The sequence below is a fragment of the Canis lupus genome, chromosome 7 (assembly GCF_011100685.1).
Source record: "Canis lupus familiaris isolate Mischka breed German Shepherd chromosome 7, alternate assembly UU_Cfam_GSD_1.0, whole genome shotgun sequence".
Classification (NCBI taxonomy): Eukaryota; Metazoa; Chordata; class Mammalia; order Carnivora; family Canidae; genus Canis; species Canis lupus.
The window spans coordinates 41568465-41581245 of NC_049228.1; the positions used below are offsets into that span (position 1 = coordinate 41568465).

General features: G+C 54.9%; 2 protein-coding genes across 6 annotated transcripts; one reads left to right on the plus strand and one right to left on the minus strand.

Annotated features, from left to right (window-relative positions):
• Positions 1-2753: 2753 nt before the first annotated feature.
• GLMP (glycosylated lysosomal membrane protein) lies at positions 2754-5582 on the plus strand. 2 transcript variants are annotated; one of them, XM_038543041.1, is made up of 6 exons: positions 2760-2919; positions 3342-3599; positions 3782-3982; positions 4100-4318; positions 4740-4996; positions 5105-5582. In XM_038543041.1, the coding sequence occupies exons 1-6, from the start codon at positions 2800-2802 to the stop codon at positions 5268-5270; spliced, it is 1221 nt and encodes a 406-aa protein (XP_038398969.1). In that variant the 5' UTR covers positions 2760-2799; the 3' UTR covers positions 5271-5582. The 2 variants fall into 2 exon arrangements, with proteins under 2 accessions (XP_038398970.1, XP_038398969.1); XM_038543042.1 differs by lacking the exon at positions 4740-4996 and having other exon boundaries at positions 2754-2919.
• A 474-nt stretch (positions 5583-6056) lies between these two features.
• TMEM79 (transmembrane protein 79) lies at positions 6057-12735 on the minus strand. Of its 4 annotated transcripts, none has more exons than XM_038543046.1 (6): positions 12417-12735; positions 11786-11867; positions 11383-11496; positions 9781-10583; positions 9403-9616; positions 6057-6786 (listed from the first exon to the last, which is right to left on the minus strand). In XM_038543046.1, exons 4-6 carry the CDS (start codon positions 10538-10540, stop codon positions 6573-6575), a joined length of 1188 nt encoding a protein of 395 aa, XP_038398974.1. In that variant the 5' UTR covers positions 10541-10583; positions 11383-11496; positions 11786-11867; positions 12417-12735; the 3' UTR covers positions 6057-6572. The 4 variants fall into 4 exon arrangements, with proteins under 4 accessions (XP_038398974.1, XP_038398972.1, XP_038398973.1 ...); XM_038543044.1 differs by having other exon boundaries at positions 11383-11500; XM_038543045.1 differs by having other exon boundaries at positions 11786-12735.
• Positions 12736-12781: the final 46 nt, after the last annotated feature.

Sequence of the window (12781 nt, forward strand, 5' to 3'; positions counted from 1 at the left end):
GGCTGCGGTTCTACCAGTCAGGCAGGGGGTAAATGAATGCTGGGTGGATGTGTGGTAGCCTTCCTGCTGTGGTCAGAGCCTCTCTGTGTGCCTGTCTCCTGGCGACTTCCATCATTACACACCCCTTTGGCTTTGAGAGCCCCTTCTAACTTTCTGGGCTGGAAGTGAACATGGTGATTATGGGATGCCTCAATCTCTGTACTTTGTGGTCCTGGGAACCCAGTTTTGCCACCTGCTTGACTTTGCTCATGGTCCTCCCTGTCAGACTCCTGGATTTCCTCCTATAAAGCAGCGTTTCTTGGGTGGTGGGGAGGCTTGAATCCCCGATTACCCTAGCTCCCTCTACTTAGGCAAGACTCTTGTTTCTATTTCCCCCAGTCAGTTCCCAAAGTTGATACCTCAGATGATACAAGTACTTGTCTCAAAAAAGTTTTTTGAGAAAACTTGAGTTCATCCTAGAGTAGCCGTTTGGGGGAAAAATGAAATTGGGTCCCTACTTCATCCACTGTTTGCAAAATTAGTTCCAGGCAGCTGAAAGATTCTGATACAAGAAAGTGAAACTAGAACACATGACATTTTTTACTATATCAGAGTGGGAGAAAATAAAAATTTGCATTGTGAAAACAACAAACAGGAAGTAGGGGGTTGCAGATGCGGTGATATTTGTTCCAATACAAAAAGTAATTTCTTTAAAGAAATTTTTTTTGAGGGCAGCCCTGGCGGCGCAGCGGTTTAGTGCCGCCTGCAGCCTGGGGCGTGGTCCTGGAGACCCGGGATCAAGTCCCACATCAGGCTCCCTGCATGGAGCCTGCTTCTCCCTCTGCCTGTGTCTCTGTCTCTCTGTCCCTCTCTCCCTCTCTGTGTGTGTCTCACATTAATAAATAAAATCTAAAAAAAAAACAAAACTTTTTTTTTTTTGAGATTTTATTTATTTATGAGACAGGCAGAGACATAGAGGGAGAAGCAGGCTCCCTGTAAGAAGCCCAATGCAGGACTCGATCCCAGACCCCAGGATCACACCTTGAGCTGATGGCAGACACTCAACCACTGAGCCATCCAGGCATCTCTCTTTAAAGAACTTTTAAAACTTGGCAGTCAAGGGGCGCCTGAGTGGCTCAGTCTGTTAGGCGTCTGCCTTCAGCTCAGGATTGTGTTCCCAGGGTCCTGGGATCAAGACCCCCAGGCTCCCTGCTCAGCTCAGTCTGCTTCTCCCACTCCCTCTGCCCCTTCCCCAGCTTGTGTGCATGCATGCTTTCTCTCTCTCAAATGAATAAAATCTTAAAAAAAACAACAAAAAGAATTTGGCAGTCAAGGAGATAGGGCCCATAGAAATAATAGGCCAAGGGTGTAAGCTCCAGAGAAGTGACAAACACAGAGCTAATAACATTACTTGTTAGGGACATGCATGTAAGTGTGAACACTTAATGAAGCCCCTCTGGTACGTGGCCTGCCCATCAATAGACCTCATACACAGGTCAATTTGCCCTGGCAGTTTGAATCCTGGCTGCTTATCTTCTATATTTGGATTCAAATGTATATGAAATGCTGTACATACAGAGAGATTCATTTCAAAGGGAAATTGGGAAGTACCACAGTTATGTTAAATGTATCCCTGGGACCTCCTCCTGCAGTAATATACTTAAGTGGAGAATGAGTTCCAGGTGCAGAGAACAGTCTTCAATGTGTAAGTGAAAAAGAAAAGCAAACTGCAGAAGGGTGTTTGGATTCCATTGCATGGTATTACATATATGTGCACACACGCAGTGTGCGTGTGTACACATTGTGTACAAAACATCTTTTTTTTTTTTTTTTCAAGATTTTATTTATTCATGAGAGACACACAGGCAGAGATGCAGACAGAGGGAGAAGCAGGCTCCATGCAGGGAGCCCAACGTGGGACTCGATCCTGGGTCTCCAGGATCACGCTCTAGGCTGAAGGTGGCGCTAAACCGCTGAGCCACCCGGGCTGCCTTTGGTTTAGTTTTATTAAGTGGGCTCTGCCCAGCATGGGGCTTGAACTGTAGGCCCCAAGACCAAGAGTCGCACACTCTACCGACTGAGCAGGCCAGGTGCCCCTGCATGGAACATCATTGGAATGACACTATTACCAACGCAGTAGTTGTCTCAGGACCTGGGTTGCTGGGGAATAAAGATGACAGACCCCTTTCACTACCTTAGGAAGTTTGTGTCATAGGCATTTATTATTAGTCAAAATAATTGTTTTTTAGTCAAAATAATTTTAAGCAAAAACATCCAAGAACAACAAAGCGATTTATTCAGCCAGATATGAACTCTGACAAAATGTATGTGGTGTTCTCAACTATTTATTGAAGTATCTTTTCTCCGTAATAAAACTGAGCTCTTCTGGGACAGGAACCTGCATTACTTAGGGGCTCAATAAATATGAACAACTGGCAAAATCAACTGGGCTATACTGTCCCCCGCCCCACCCCTAATTTCTGCAGATTCTGCTCTTCCTTCTCTACAGCACAGTTGGCTTATTGGGATCATTGGGATCTTGGAGTCCGACGTCATGGCCATTACAGGTAGCCAGTGTGGCCAGTTGGGTAGGAGAGGCCGTATGGCTACGCACCTGTCTAGTCTGGGGTGTCTTGCTTGGAGCCCTGCTGGGGATGACAAGCTCCTAATTTCTGGGGTTATATTCTCTCTCCAACCTCAACTGGCTCAAGGGAGTTGTCTCTTTAAGAGCTGGTGGCAGCCCCGCCCCACAAGGAGGTCAGCTGGGTGTGTGAGTCACATGACTCCCAAGTCTCTTCCGCCCTCTGCAACTGGGGCCTCATGTGCCGCCATGAGGGGCCCCGCTGGGGCTGCGGGCGTTGTGCCCCCAGTTCCATGCTCCTCCTGATTCAGCTGCTGTCTGCAGCCCCGTTTGGCCTGCTGGGGGAGGAAACTCGCCAGGTGAGGGGCTAGAGCAGTAGGTGTTCCTGGAAATGCTACCCTGGGAGGCACCCAAGCGGCAGGGCTGGTGGGGCACCGCCAGGGCCCTGGGACAGGATTGTGGACGAGGGGGACTCCCGGGCTCCCTGTCTTAAGGGGACACCTGCCAGCGCCTGACTCAGCCCTGAGTGACCCAGGTCCAGCAAGAGTTGGGCTGCTTCTCACCCCTGGCCCCGTATCCTCGTCTGCCTGCTGGAGTCAGGGTGGTTGTGGCTCTGGCCGGCTCTCCAGGCCACATCCCTCCAGCCGATGCCTGCGCCTCAAACCAGATGCCCGAGTTCCCACACCGCGTCTCTTGCCTTTCCCCATTGTTCCCCAGCTGCTCTGTCCTGTGCCTCTTTCCTGACCTCGTTCCCTTGACCCTCCACTATGCCGTATTCCAGGTGTCTCTGGAGGTCATCCCTGACTGCCGAGACCCCTCCCCGAACCTGCTCCACATCCGGGCAGTGGGTAGCAACTCCACACTGCACTATGTGTGGAGCAGCATGGGGCCACCGGCAGTGCTGCTGGTGGCCACCAACACCCCACACAGCACCCTGACTGTCAACTGGAGCCGCCTGCTTTCCCCTGAGCCTGACGGGGGCCTGACGGTGCTCCCCAAGAACAGTATCCAGTTTTCTTCTGCCCTTGTCTTCACCAGGGTGAGGAGGTTGGGGAGAGCCAAAGGGGAAGAGTGCTGAGCAGAGGGTTCACCCGGGCCCAAGGTGGGGACCGAAGACCAGGGTATGGGAAGTAGAGTCAAGCATAGGAGCCATGGGGCGGGGGTGGCTCTGGGGGTAGCTAGACTCAGGCAACTCCTGTCCCATCTCACCCTGCCTGCCAGCTGTTTGAATTTGACAGTGCCAACACATCTGAGGCGTCAGCCAAGCCTCCGGGAAAACCGTATCCCCCGTATTCCCTGGCGGAGTTCTCTTGGAACAACATCACTGACTCATTGGATCTCGCTACCCTGAGCGCCACATTTCGAGGCCGCCCCATTCAGGACCCCGCTGGGGCCTTTGCCAATGGCAGCCTGGCCTTCAGGGTAAGGGTGTGGGGAATGAGAGGAACACCAAAGGCTGTTTTCTGAGGGTGGGGGTGGTGGCCTTCACATACAGGCAGGTCCCTGCTTCCCATGCCTCGCCCGCTTCCCCCATCCCAGGTGCAGGCTTTCACCAGATCCAGCCGCCCAGCCCAAGCCCCGCGCCTCCTGCATTCAGCAGACACCTGCCAGCTAGAGGTGGCCCTGTTTGGGGCCTATCCCCGGGGAAACCGCTCCCTGTTTGGGCTGGAGGTAGCCACCTTGGGCCAGGCCCCCGACTGCCCCTCAGTGCAGGAGCAGCGCTCCATTGATGATGAATATGCACCTGCAGTCTTCAAGGTCAGTCTTCAGGCGGAGAGGCGGATGGGTGGGGGATGGTAGGACTTCAAAGAACCATGTAACCAGTTACCAACTAGTGGTGCCATTCAGCTCATTCAAATGCTGGCCACTGTGCTGACCCAGCCTCTGCCTTCAGTGGGGAAGACAAAAGGAAGCCAGGCCTGGGGGCCGGGGGTTGGGGGAGCCTGGGGACCTGGGGCTGTGAGCTGAGTATAGGCTTATGGACGTCAGGGCTGGGAAAGGACCCAGTGTTCCCGAGCCACCTCTCTTTCTACAGAGGAGGGGCAGAGGCCCTATGTAAGCAGCCTTGGGGGCAGCCTAGGCCTTTGGACAGTTGGTAACATTTGGGAGGCCGGGAAGGGTGGAGGAACTGGAGGGTGGGCAAAGGTTGGTCCTCCTCATCCTGTTGTTTTTCTCCCAGTTGGACCAGCTGCTGTGGGGCTCCCTGCCCTCGGGCTTCATGCAGTGGCGGCCAGTGGCTTTTGCCCAGAGGCAGAGGGGCCGGGAATCATCCCTGCCCTGCCAAGCTTCCCCTCTTCGCCCCACCTTGGCATACCTTCTTCCCCAGTCTCCCATCGTCCGAGCCTTCTTTGGGCCCCAGACTGACTTCTGTGCCTTCAACTTGACATTTGGGGCTCCTACAGGCCCCGGCTACTGGGACGAATACTATCTCAGTTGGTGAGGGCCGGGGCAGGCTGGGGCTTTGGGAGTGGACGTGGGGGTGCCTGGCTTCCTGGTCTTCCTGCCTAACCTACTTACCTGTCTTTCTCACTCTCCCTGCCCTAGGTCAATGCTCCTGGGTGTGGGCACCCCTCCAGTGGACGCCTTGTCCCCGTTAATCCTAGGCATCATGGCAGTGGCCCTGGGTGCTCCAGGGCTCATGCTGCTGGCAGGAGGCATATTTCTGCTGCTGTGGCACAAGCAGTGCTCCCAATACCAGCCTATAAACTGAGGCCCACTCTCTGGAGGACGGGACATTAACTAGTGGGCCTGTGTTGCTGGTCTGCCAGTTGAAGGGTTAGCTGCTCCCTTCTCCCATCTTGCTTTTCTGCAAAACCTCAGGGAACCCCCAGGCGGGGCTTCCATCATACTCTCAGGAGGGACCAGCAACAGGGTGATTGCTAGAGGTGGGGGGGGGTCCCTTAGTGATACTCCTCTGCCCTTCCACCATTTTCCTGGCATGAGACTCACAGACATAAATCAAAGGCCTTCTGATTGGTTGGCTGCCCCAGAAGGCACAAAATAGACTTATTTTCTCCCTGGTGCTTGTCTCAGTGTGGATGTTGTGGGCAGGTGTTAGGCTGGTTCCAGGAACCAGAGGCTGAGATGTGGGCATGGTAGACATGTCTCCCCTGGTGCGCCCCTTTCTCGTCACCAGGCAGACACTCCTCTCCCACCAACGGGGCAGCAGCTTCTGGTGCTCTCTGGGTCAGACGAGGGACAGACACCTGAGAGTGGGGGTCAAACATGAAGAAAGAGCCAAGGAAGACTGGCAGCCACTTCTCGTCACCCACATGCTCCCACGGGGTTGACATCAGCTGTTGGGCCCTGCAGCCAGTTCCTGGCCACCACGTGTGAGGGCACACACGCATGTACACTTGCACACACACCCCTCCCCCTCCCCTGAGGCGGGCCTCTTCTCCCCCCTGTACCTCTTCCCCTGGGAGACACATATTGTGGGCATTTCAGAGGTGGGAGGTTACAGGGGCCTAACTGGGTTGGAAGACAGGAGACCAGCTCTGGGCTGGAGCAGCTTTAATTATCTGAACTGAAGCTAAAGGTCCCACAAGGGCCAGCAGTGGAGGGTCCTGAACCCAGGCCCTCCAGAAGGTTTTCACCAAATGTGAAAGTCCTGATTGATCGGATGCCCAGTGTTTTTCTTCAGCCTGGGCAAGGTTTCCACTCTCCCTGCGGCCCTCTACTTAGACAGTGGCACAGAAACGGCCAGTTTGGCCGTAGCTCTGCCCGCTTGAGGCCTTGCAGGAGGCTGGAGGGTGGGGCAGGGTCCTGGGGGCAGTGCTGGGGCTGCTGGGGAAGGAAACACGCCCTTGCTCCTGGTGCCCTACCTGCAGCATGCAGAAGGGACATAGCTGTCCATCTCCTTCCCCACAAGAAACCAGTCAAAGTCCCTCTCTCATGACGGCCCCGGGCTCCTGAGGTGAAGGGCTACACCAACGGGGGGAGCAGGGACAGTCGGGGCAGTAGTGCAGCTTCTCCCCCGAGGTGCCAGGGCTGGGCTGAGGCTGCAGAGGCCTCAGCCCCAGGGCCTTGGCCTGTGCTCCGAGGCTGAGCGGGCATGGTCGGGGTAGTCCAGGCGGCTCTCAGCCGCAGTTAGCATGCGCTCAGGCTCCACCAGGAACATGTAGTAAAGGTTCCACACCAGCATGGCCAGCAGGGGCAGGAACGTGAGGCCATAGCCAAAGCCTCGGAAGGAGCGGCCCACGGCAAAGGTCAGCCAGTAAATGAGCCTGCGAGGGGAGGGCAAGAAGAGGTCAGCCTCCTCTGGAGGGACGTGCATCAGCTAGCTGGCCTGGAGGCTGATGGGAAGAGCAGATGGGGGTCAGTGGGTACTACCGATACTTCTAAACAGCCCATGCTCGTGCACCACTTTAGAAACACCAACGTACACATCTTCACATCTCCATGAGACGAATATATTATTCCCCTCCTCGTTCACTTTCCAAATATTAAGTTTAAAATTTTTACGTAGGGATCCCTGGGTGGCTCAGCGGTTTAGCGCCTGCCTTTGGCCCAGGGCGCGATCCTGGAGACCCGGGATCGAATCCCACGTCGGGCTCCTGGTGCATGGAGCCTGCTTCTCCCTCTGCCTGTGTCTCTGCCTCTCTCTCTCTCACTGTGTGATTATCATAAATAAATAAAAATTTAAAAAAATAAGTAAATAATCAAATTTTTACATAGGGATGCCTGGGTGGCTCAGCGGTTGAGCGTCTGCCTTCAGCTTAGGTCATGATCCTGAGGTCCTGGGATTGAGTCCTGCATCGGGCTCCCCACAGGGAGCCTGCTTCTCCCTCTCCCTGTGTCTCTGCCTTTGTCTCTCATGAATAAATAAATAAAATCTAAAAAAAAAAAAAAACAACCTTTGCGCAGGCAGGATACATTCACGTGGTTCAAAATGCAAAAGGCTCCAGTGCACATAGTAAAATGTCTCCCTGTCCTGATACACAGCCACCCTAACCTGGCCCCTCTGCCCCCACCTCGGATGTCCAGTGTCGTGGCGGCTTGCCCATCAAGCGCTGTTTTATGCGCAGATGAGCGAGTAAATGATTGATGTTTTCCTTTTCCCCTTTTCTGAAGTGTGCTAGCACTCTGTGTAGACAGACTATCCTGCACGCTGTTTTTTCCCCATTAACGTTATATCTTGGAGCTTAGTGTTCTATCAATACATGACCAGCTTCCTCATCTTTCACAGATGAAGTACACCCCCCTGTAGGGATGTCTCCTTTTGCAGATGAAGAAACTAAGATTCCAAAGGGGTGAAGAAAAACCGGTCCAAGGCCACATGTCAGGGAAATAGTAAAACCAGGCACGAACCTAAGCCCAATCAGTATCCTCTCTCCTGCTATTTGAGAGGGGCAGAGGGGAAAAGAGTAAGCAAGCCATCTCCACGAAGGCCCGAAGCCCAAGGGATGGGTCTTTCGGCTCCCCGAAGATCCACTCAAATACATACCCCTCAATGCCAGGACGGCAGCAGTTCCCTCTCAAGCCATGAAGGACTACTTAGTACAAGACGGACATAGCTGTGCCCTCCTGCATGGGTCGGAGGGAAGGATGGAGGAAAAAGCCCCAGTGGGCAGCATGACAAAATGAATGCTGCTGCTGAGCATTCACTGCGCACTGGGCTCCTGCGAGGGCTGCATGAACAAACTCGTTTAATTCCCCACAACTGTGCTGCACAGATGGAGGAGCAGAGGCATGAGTGCTCAAGGAAGGTGGGGAAGGGAGGGGCCTGGGTGACAGCCAGAGGGGCCTGCATTCCAGGCCTGAAGGGCCTCGGCCACTACCCTGCCCTGCTCTGCGGTGCTCTACTTGCTGTGAAATGGGTGAGCAGGGCCAGATAAGCACTGGGCCTTCCTGTAATCCCCTCACTTCTCTTACTGTGTAAGCCAACTTCTGAGGTCGGTACTCCTCAAGATACACATGGGAGAGTGAGTTCATCTTGGGAAGCATCTGGGAAAAAACAGGCTGCACAATGGCCAGCACACTGGTGGGACAGATGGTGCTAGACTACAGTCACAAGTGACAGCGACAGCAAACACATGCTAGCTCAAGAGGAAGAATGTTCTAGCAGTTAAAGGGACCTGGAATCCTGTACCAAAAGTAACAAAAGCAAATAGGGAAATAAAGTTCTGCATGCGCCTTCAGAAATTCAAAAGTGCCTCTGGGTTAACAGCAGTTGACATGGACACACCGTGAGATTTCAGGTGATTTCCAAACAAAGGCAGAGGAACGAGGCTGCATGAGAGCCAACAAGCTAGTGAGCACCAACAAGTAGGACAGTCTTCTGCTCCAAGGGAAGGTCATGAGACTCAGGGACAAGGACCGTTTGGTAAAGTAAACCCTGGGGGAGGAGGGTGTTGGAGTGGGGACATGGAGAGCTGTTGTCAAAGATCTGGGTTGTCCTGGGCAATTCCAGAGTCAAAGTCAGGGCAGCAGTTTACAGCACTTTCTAGTAACTGGGACCTTTGATAAATGAGACACACGGTCTTACACTGAATTGAGCTTTGGTGATAGGGGCTGTCCACCTGCAGGCCAAAGACCACCTGACCAGAGTCTCTGGGAGGAGTGGCAGCAATGGGTGGGAGGCTGATCTAGGCGACACCTTCCAGCTTTAGTAAGTTGGTCTATGGGTCTCTGAAATCAACTTCCTTTAAGAAGACACATAGCTGGTCACCTGCTACCAGGTGAGGTAAGGTGTAAGGGAGAAGGCAGACTCACCGATCCAGGTGCACAGCCGGCTAACACAGAATCCAGAAGGCTTCCTGTCCCCGTCATTTCCCCAGACAAGAGGCCTGGGTCCCTCCAGCACCATCCCCTCCCCCAGGCCCCACACCCAGCCAACTCACCGGGAGACAGCAAAGAGACCAGTGAGCAGAGGGAGCAGTTTGAGGGTCTCTTGGGGCAGGTAGGTGGAAAGCACAGCCATGTTGAAGAAGTACAGGATGAAGAGTTGGACTGACTGGGCCACATACCGCCTGTGGATCTCCACCTCCCGCCGCGGCTCCCCAAAAGGCCGCAGGGCCGAGAAGCACAGCAGACTCAGCCCATACACCAGGAGCCCTGTTGGCGTTGCAGGATACACAGGGTCAGCTGGGGGCAGCAGGCGGGAAGCCAGAGAGGTGTTGTAGGGGGTAGGGAGGGGTGCACCCACCCCAGCCTGGGCTAGCCCGGGGTAGGGGATCTCCTGCCCCCCTACCCTGCTCCTTTCTCCCGGCCTGGCTCACCCAGGATAATGGGGAAGGTGGCAAAGACCCCGCAGCGCAGCGTGTAGATGAGGCGAGAGCTCATGGTAGGCAGCCGAGGAGCGTCGAAGGGCAGGAAAGTGTAGGCCCCATACAGCAGGCAGGGAAAGAGGACAAGGGCGGCCCCCATGGAGGCCACGGCTCTCAGCCCCTCCCGGCCCCCGCAGCCCCTGCAGCCCCTGCAGGAGCGGCCAGGCGGCTTCACCACGGCCTCAGCCCACTTGCGCTCGCGGGGCTCAGGCTGAGCAGCCCGGGAGGACAGGCAGGCCCGTCTGCGCTCGCCCTCGCCCGCCTCACAGTGCACAGCTGAGTCCTCCTGGGGCCGCCGCTCGATGCACTGCAGGTCGATGGGTACAAAGGCCCGGGCCACCTTCTCGGGCAGCAAGTTGGCATCATCTTCGCACAGCTCCTCTAGCTTGGTGGGTGGCTCCGACCGGAGTGGCTCTGGCTCGATGTCCCGCCAGCCTGGGGGGTCTGGGAATGGGGCGCTGGGCTGGGGGCCGGTCCCCCATGGCAAGGTGGCAGCCTCACTCACTGTGCTGTTGAGACCATCCTCAGCCCCCTCTCCAGCCACAGGAGATCTAGCTGGAGACCCCATCTCGGAGGACTCAGCTCTGTGGGACTCAGCCCCACCTTCCTCTTCCGGCTGCTGGCCATTGGGGACCAGGGCCTGGGGCAGGCTCTTCTCCACAGCCTCAGACCCCTTCACTTGCAGCAGGGCCAGGGTTTCGGGTTCTGTCATGCTGGGGCCTCAGTTCTGGTGTCTACCATAAGGTCATATCACCCTGGAGGGAGTGGAGGAAAGCTCTGTTAGAAGTTCCTGGCTTCTGGCCCTTGGGACAGGTTGATAGAATTGGAATGGTTCCGGGCAGCTGGTCTCATGGGCATTAGCCCCTTCTGGGACCTTAGGGTGAACATGGTACAGAGGAAGGTGTTGACACAGGAGATGGGAGGGAAGTGAGCAGCCATAATGGAGACACCTTTTCACCATCAAAGGCCATCCAGCAGGAGAGGGTGAGTCAGGGGGCACAGGCGCTGGCAGCTGTGGCCCCGGCCAGTCCACCCACTCTTCCTAACCCCTCCACCCAAATCCCTGGGGTCATAGCCACCCTAGTGCGGAAACAGGAGGAAGAGTGGGTTTCTAGAGCTTTGCCAGGAGCTTCCTTCCCACTAGGGGCCTCCCTGTGGATGGAGAAGCTGCTCCTTCACCTTCAAACCTCCCCTTCTCCTTGTAGATTCCTGCTTGGAACTCTCCTGGTAACTGATACCAGGGATCTGCCAACAAATAAGTCCCAAGGAATTAGCAGCAGTAGTGCGTCCTGCTCTTCTGTCTCCAAGTTGTGTACCTGGGCAGTCTCCACACTCTTCCTTAGCCCCTGTCTTTCATCCTCCATCTCCAGAGGGCCTGGGGCTGTCCATTCTGATGTCTAGGTCTAATTATGGCTGTTCCCATGCCTCCTCTCTTGTCTTTCTCCCCTCCCTGTTTCCTCCATCGCAGTGCTGCTGGAAGGGGCTGAGTCCCGTCTCTCCACCTCCTCTAGGGCCTTCTATCCCTTGCCACGTGGACCCATGACACCCTCTTACTTTCCATCTGGAGAGGCGGAGGGTCCCCAACGTCTGGAAAGGAGCTGCCTGGGTCCTCTGCTGGCTCCGCAACTATTCCTCTCAGTCTCTCTCCCTCTACCAGTGTCTCCAAACCTGTCTGACCAGAGCAGGTGGGGCCCAGATTAAAGGGGCAGGCCCCGCCCTGCTGAATCTGCCGACAGAAAAGCCCTGGTGGAGGATATCCTGCTTTCTGAAAGTGGGGGTGCAGCTGGGCATAAAGGTCAGTGTGAGTTCCAGGCACATGGGATGTGTGGGAACTTGAAGTTCAGGAAAGCAGAGGATAAAGAGTGGGTCTGTACGTCAAAGGGTGTTTGGAATAGGTTGGGATACCCAGAAAAGAGGTGGAATTTCTACATTTATCCATGCAATATTTGTTGAGCACCTGTTTTCAGCTAAGCGCTCTTTTAGGCACAGACACAGGAGAGAAGATGACAGGTGAGGTCTCTGTCTTCAAAGAGCTTGTTCTATTGGGGTAACAGATGATAAAGACCTTAATCAAGAAGACAATTCGAGTGAAGAAAAACCTCTTTGCCAAGATGACATTTGGGCTGTGACCTGATGGGAAAGGAGGAGTGTCTCGAGGAGAGAACAGGGGAATGACCAGCTCAGGCAATTTCAGGAACAGAAGAAAGGCTGGTGGCTGGAACCAGGAGACAGGGGTGGGAAAGAACTCGTGTTCCTATTACAGCTTACACAGACCACGAAACACCTTGCTTTGTAGCCAGGTTCAGGGTTAAGAAAGCTGTAAGAATTCAGAGCGACTTTTCAAGCAGAAATGTGAGAGTGGCTGCTCATCCCTGTGGGACCTCACCCCAGAAGCCACCTGAGCTTTGTGAGGGCGGGACAGTGTCTGGATTGCTGGTCCCTGCATCTCCAGAGCCCTGGCTTGTGGCCAGGGGGCAGCAGGTGTTCCATGAATTTTGCTGGGCTGACCAGAGACACCAAGTGAAATCCAGCCGCGGGAGCCCAGGGCCGCGGCGCCCTGCAAGGGTCACGTCTCGGGAGAGCCTTACTCTTGTGTCCCACATTTTCCAAGGAAACCTGCACATTCACGTTGTTCAAGTGATGGGGAAAAGGAAGAAGGGGAATCAGCAGTCATCTGAAAGAGATGCGGCTCCAGTGGGGGGCTGGGAAGGGTTGGAAGGATGGTCAAATGGCCACTGCAGGACAGAGCAAAAAGCCTCGCTCCGGGCTTCGAGCCCATCGGCAGCCACCCAGCACAGATTCGGCCCCACTGTCCGTCCCACGGCAGCTTTGTCAATAAAGTTTTTCGCAAGGACGTGGAAAAACCGGAAGGAGGCTGCGTTGCCCAGAGTTAGTTCTGGCAACTTCCCGGAGGGAAAACGAGCTTCGCGAGATTTGGTAACCTTCAGGCCAC

Coding starts and splice junctions, on each gene's coding strand:
- GLMP (XM_038543041.1), top strand. CDS start 2,800: ATGTGCCGCCATGAGGGGCCCCGCTGGGGCTGCGGGCGTTGTGCCCCC. Junction 2,920..3,341: donor TGGGGGAGGAAACTCGCCAG/GTGAGGGGCTAG, acceptor GCCGTATTCCAG/GTGTCTCTGGAGGTCATCCC. Junction 3,600..3,781: donor CTGCCCTTGTCTTCACCAGG/GTGAGGAGGTTG, acceptor CCTGCCTGCCAG/CTGTTTGAATTTGACAGTGC.
- TMEM79 (XM_038543046.1), bottom strand. CDS start 10,540: ATGACAGAACCCGAAACCCTGGCCCTGCTGCAAGTGAAGGGGTCTGAG. Junction 9,617..9,780: donor CACCTTCCCCATTATCCTGG/GTGAGCCAGGCC, acceptor CAACGCCAACAG/GGCTCCTGGTGTATGGGCTG. Junction 6,787..9,402: donor GGTCTCTTTGCTGTCTCCCG/GTGAGTTGGCTG, acceptor CTCCCCTCGCAG/GCTCATTTACTGGCTGACCT.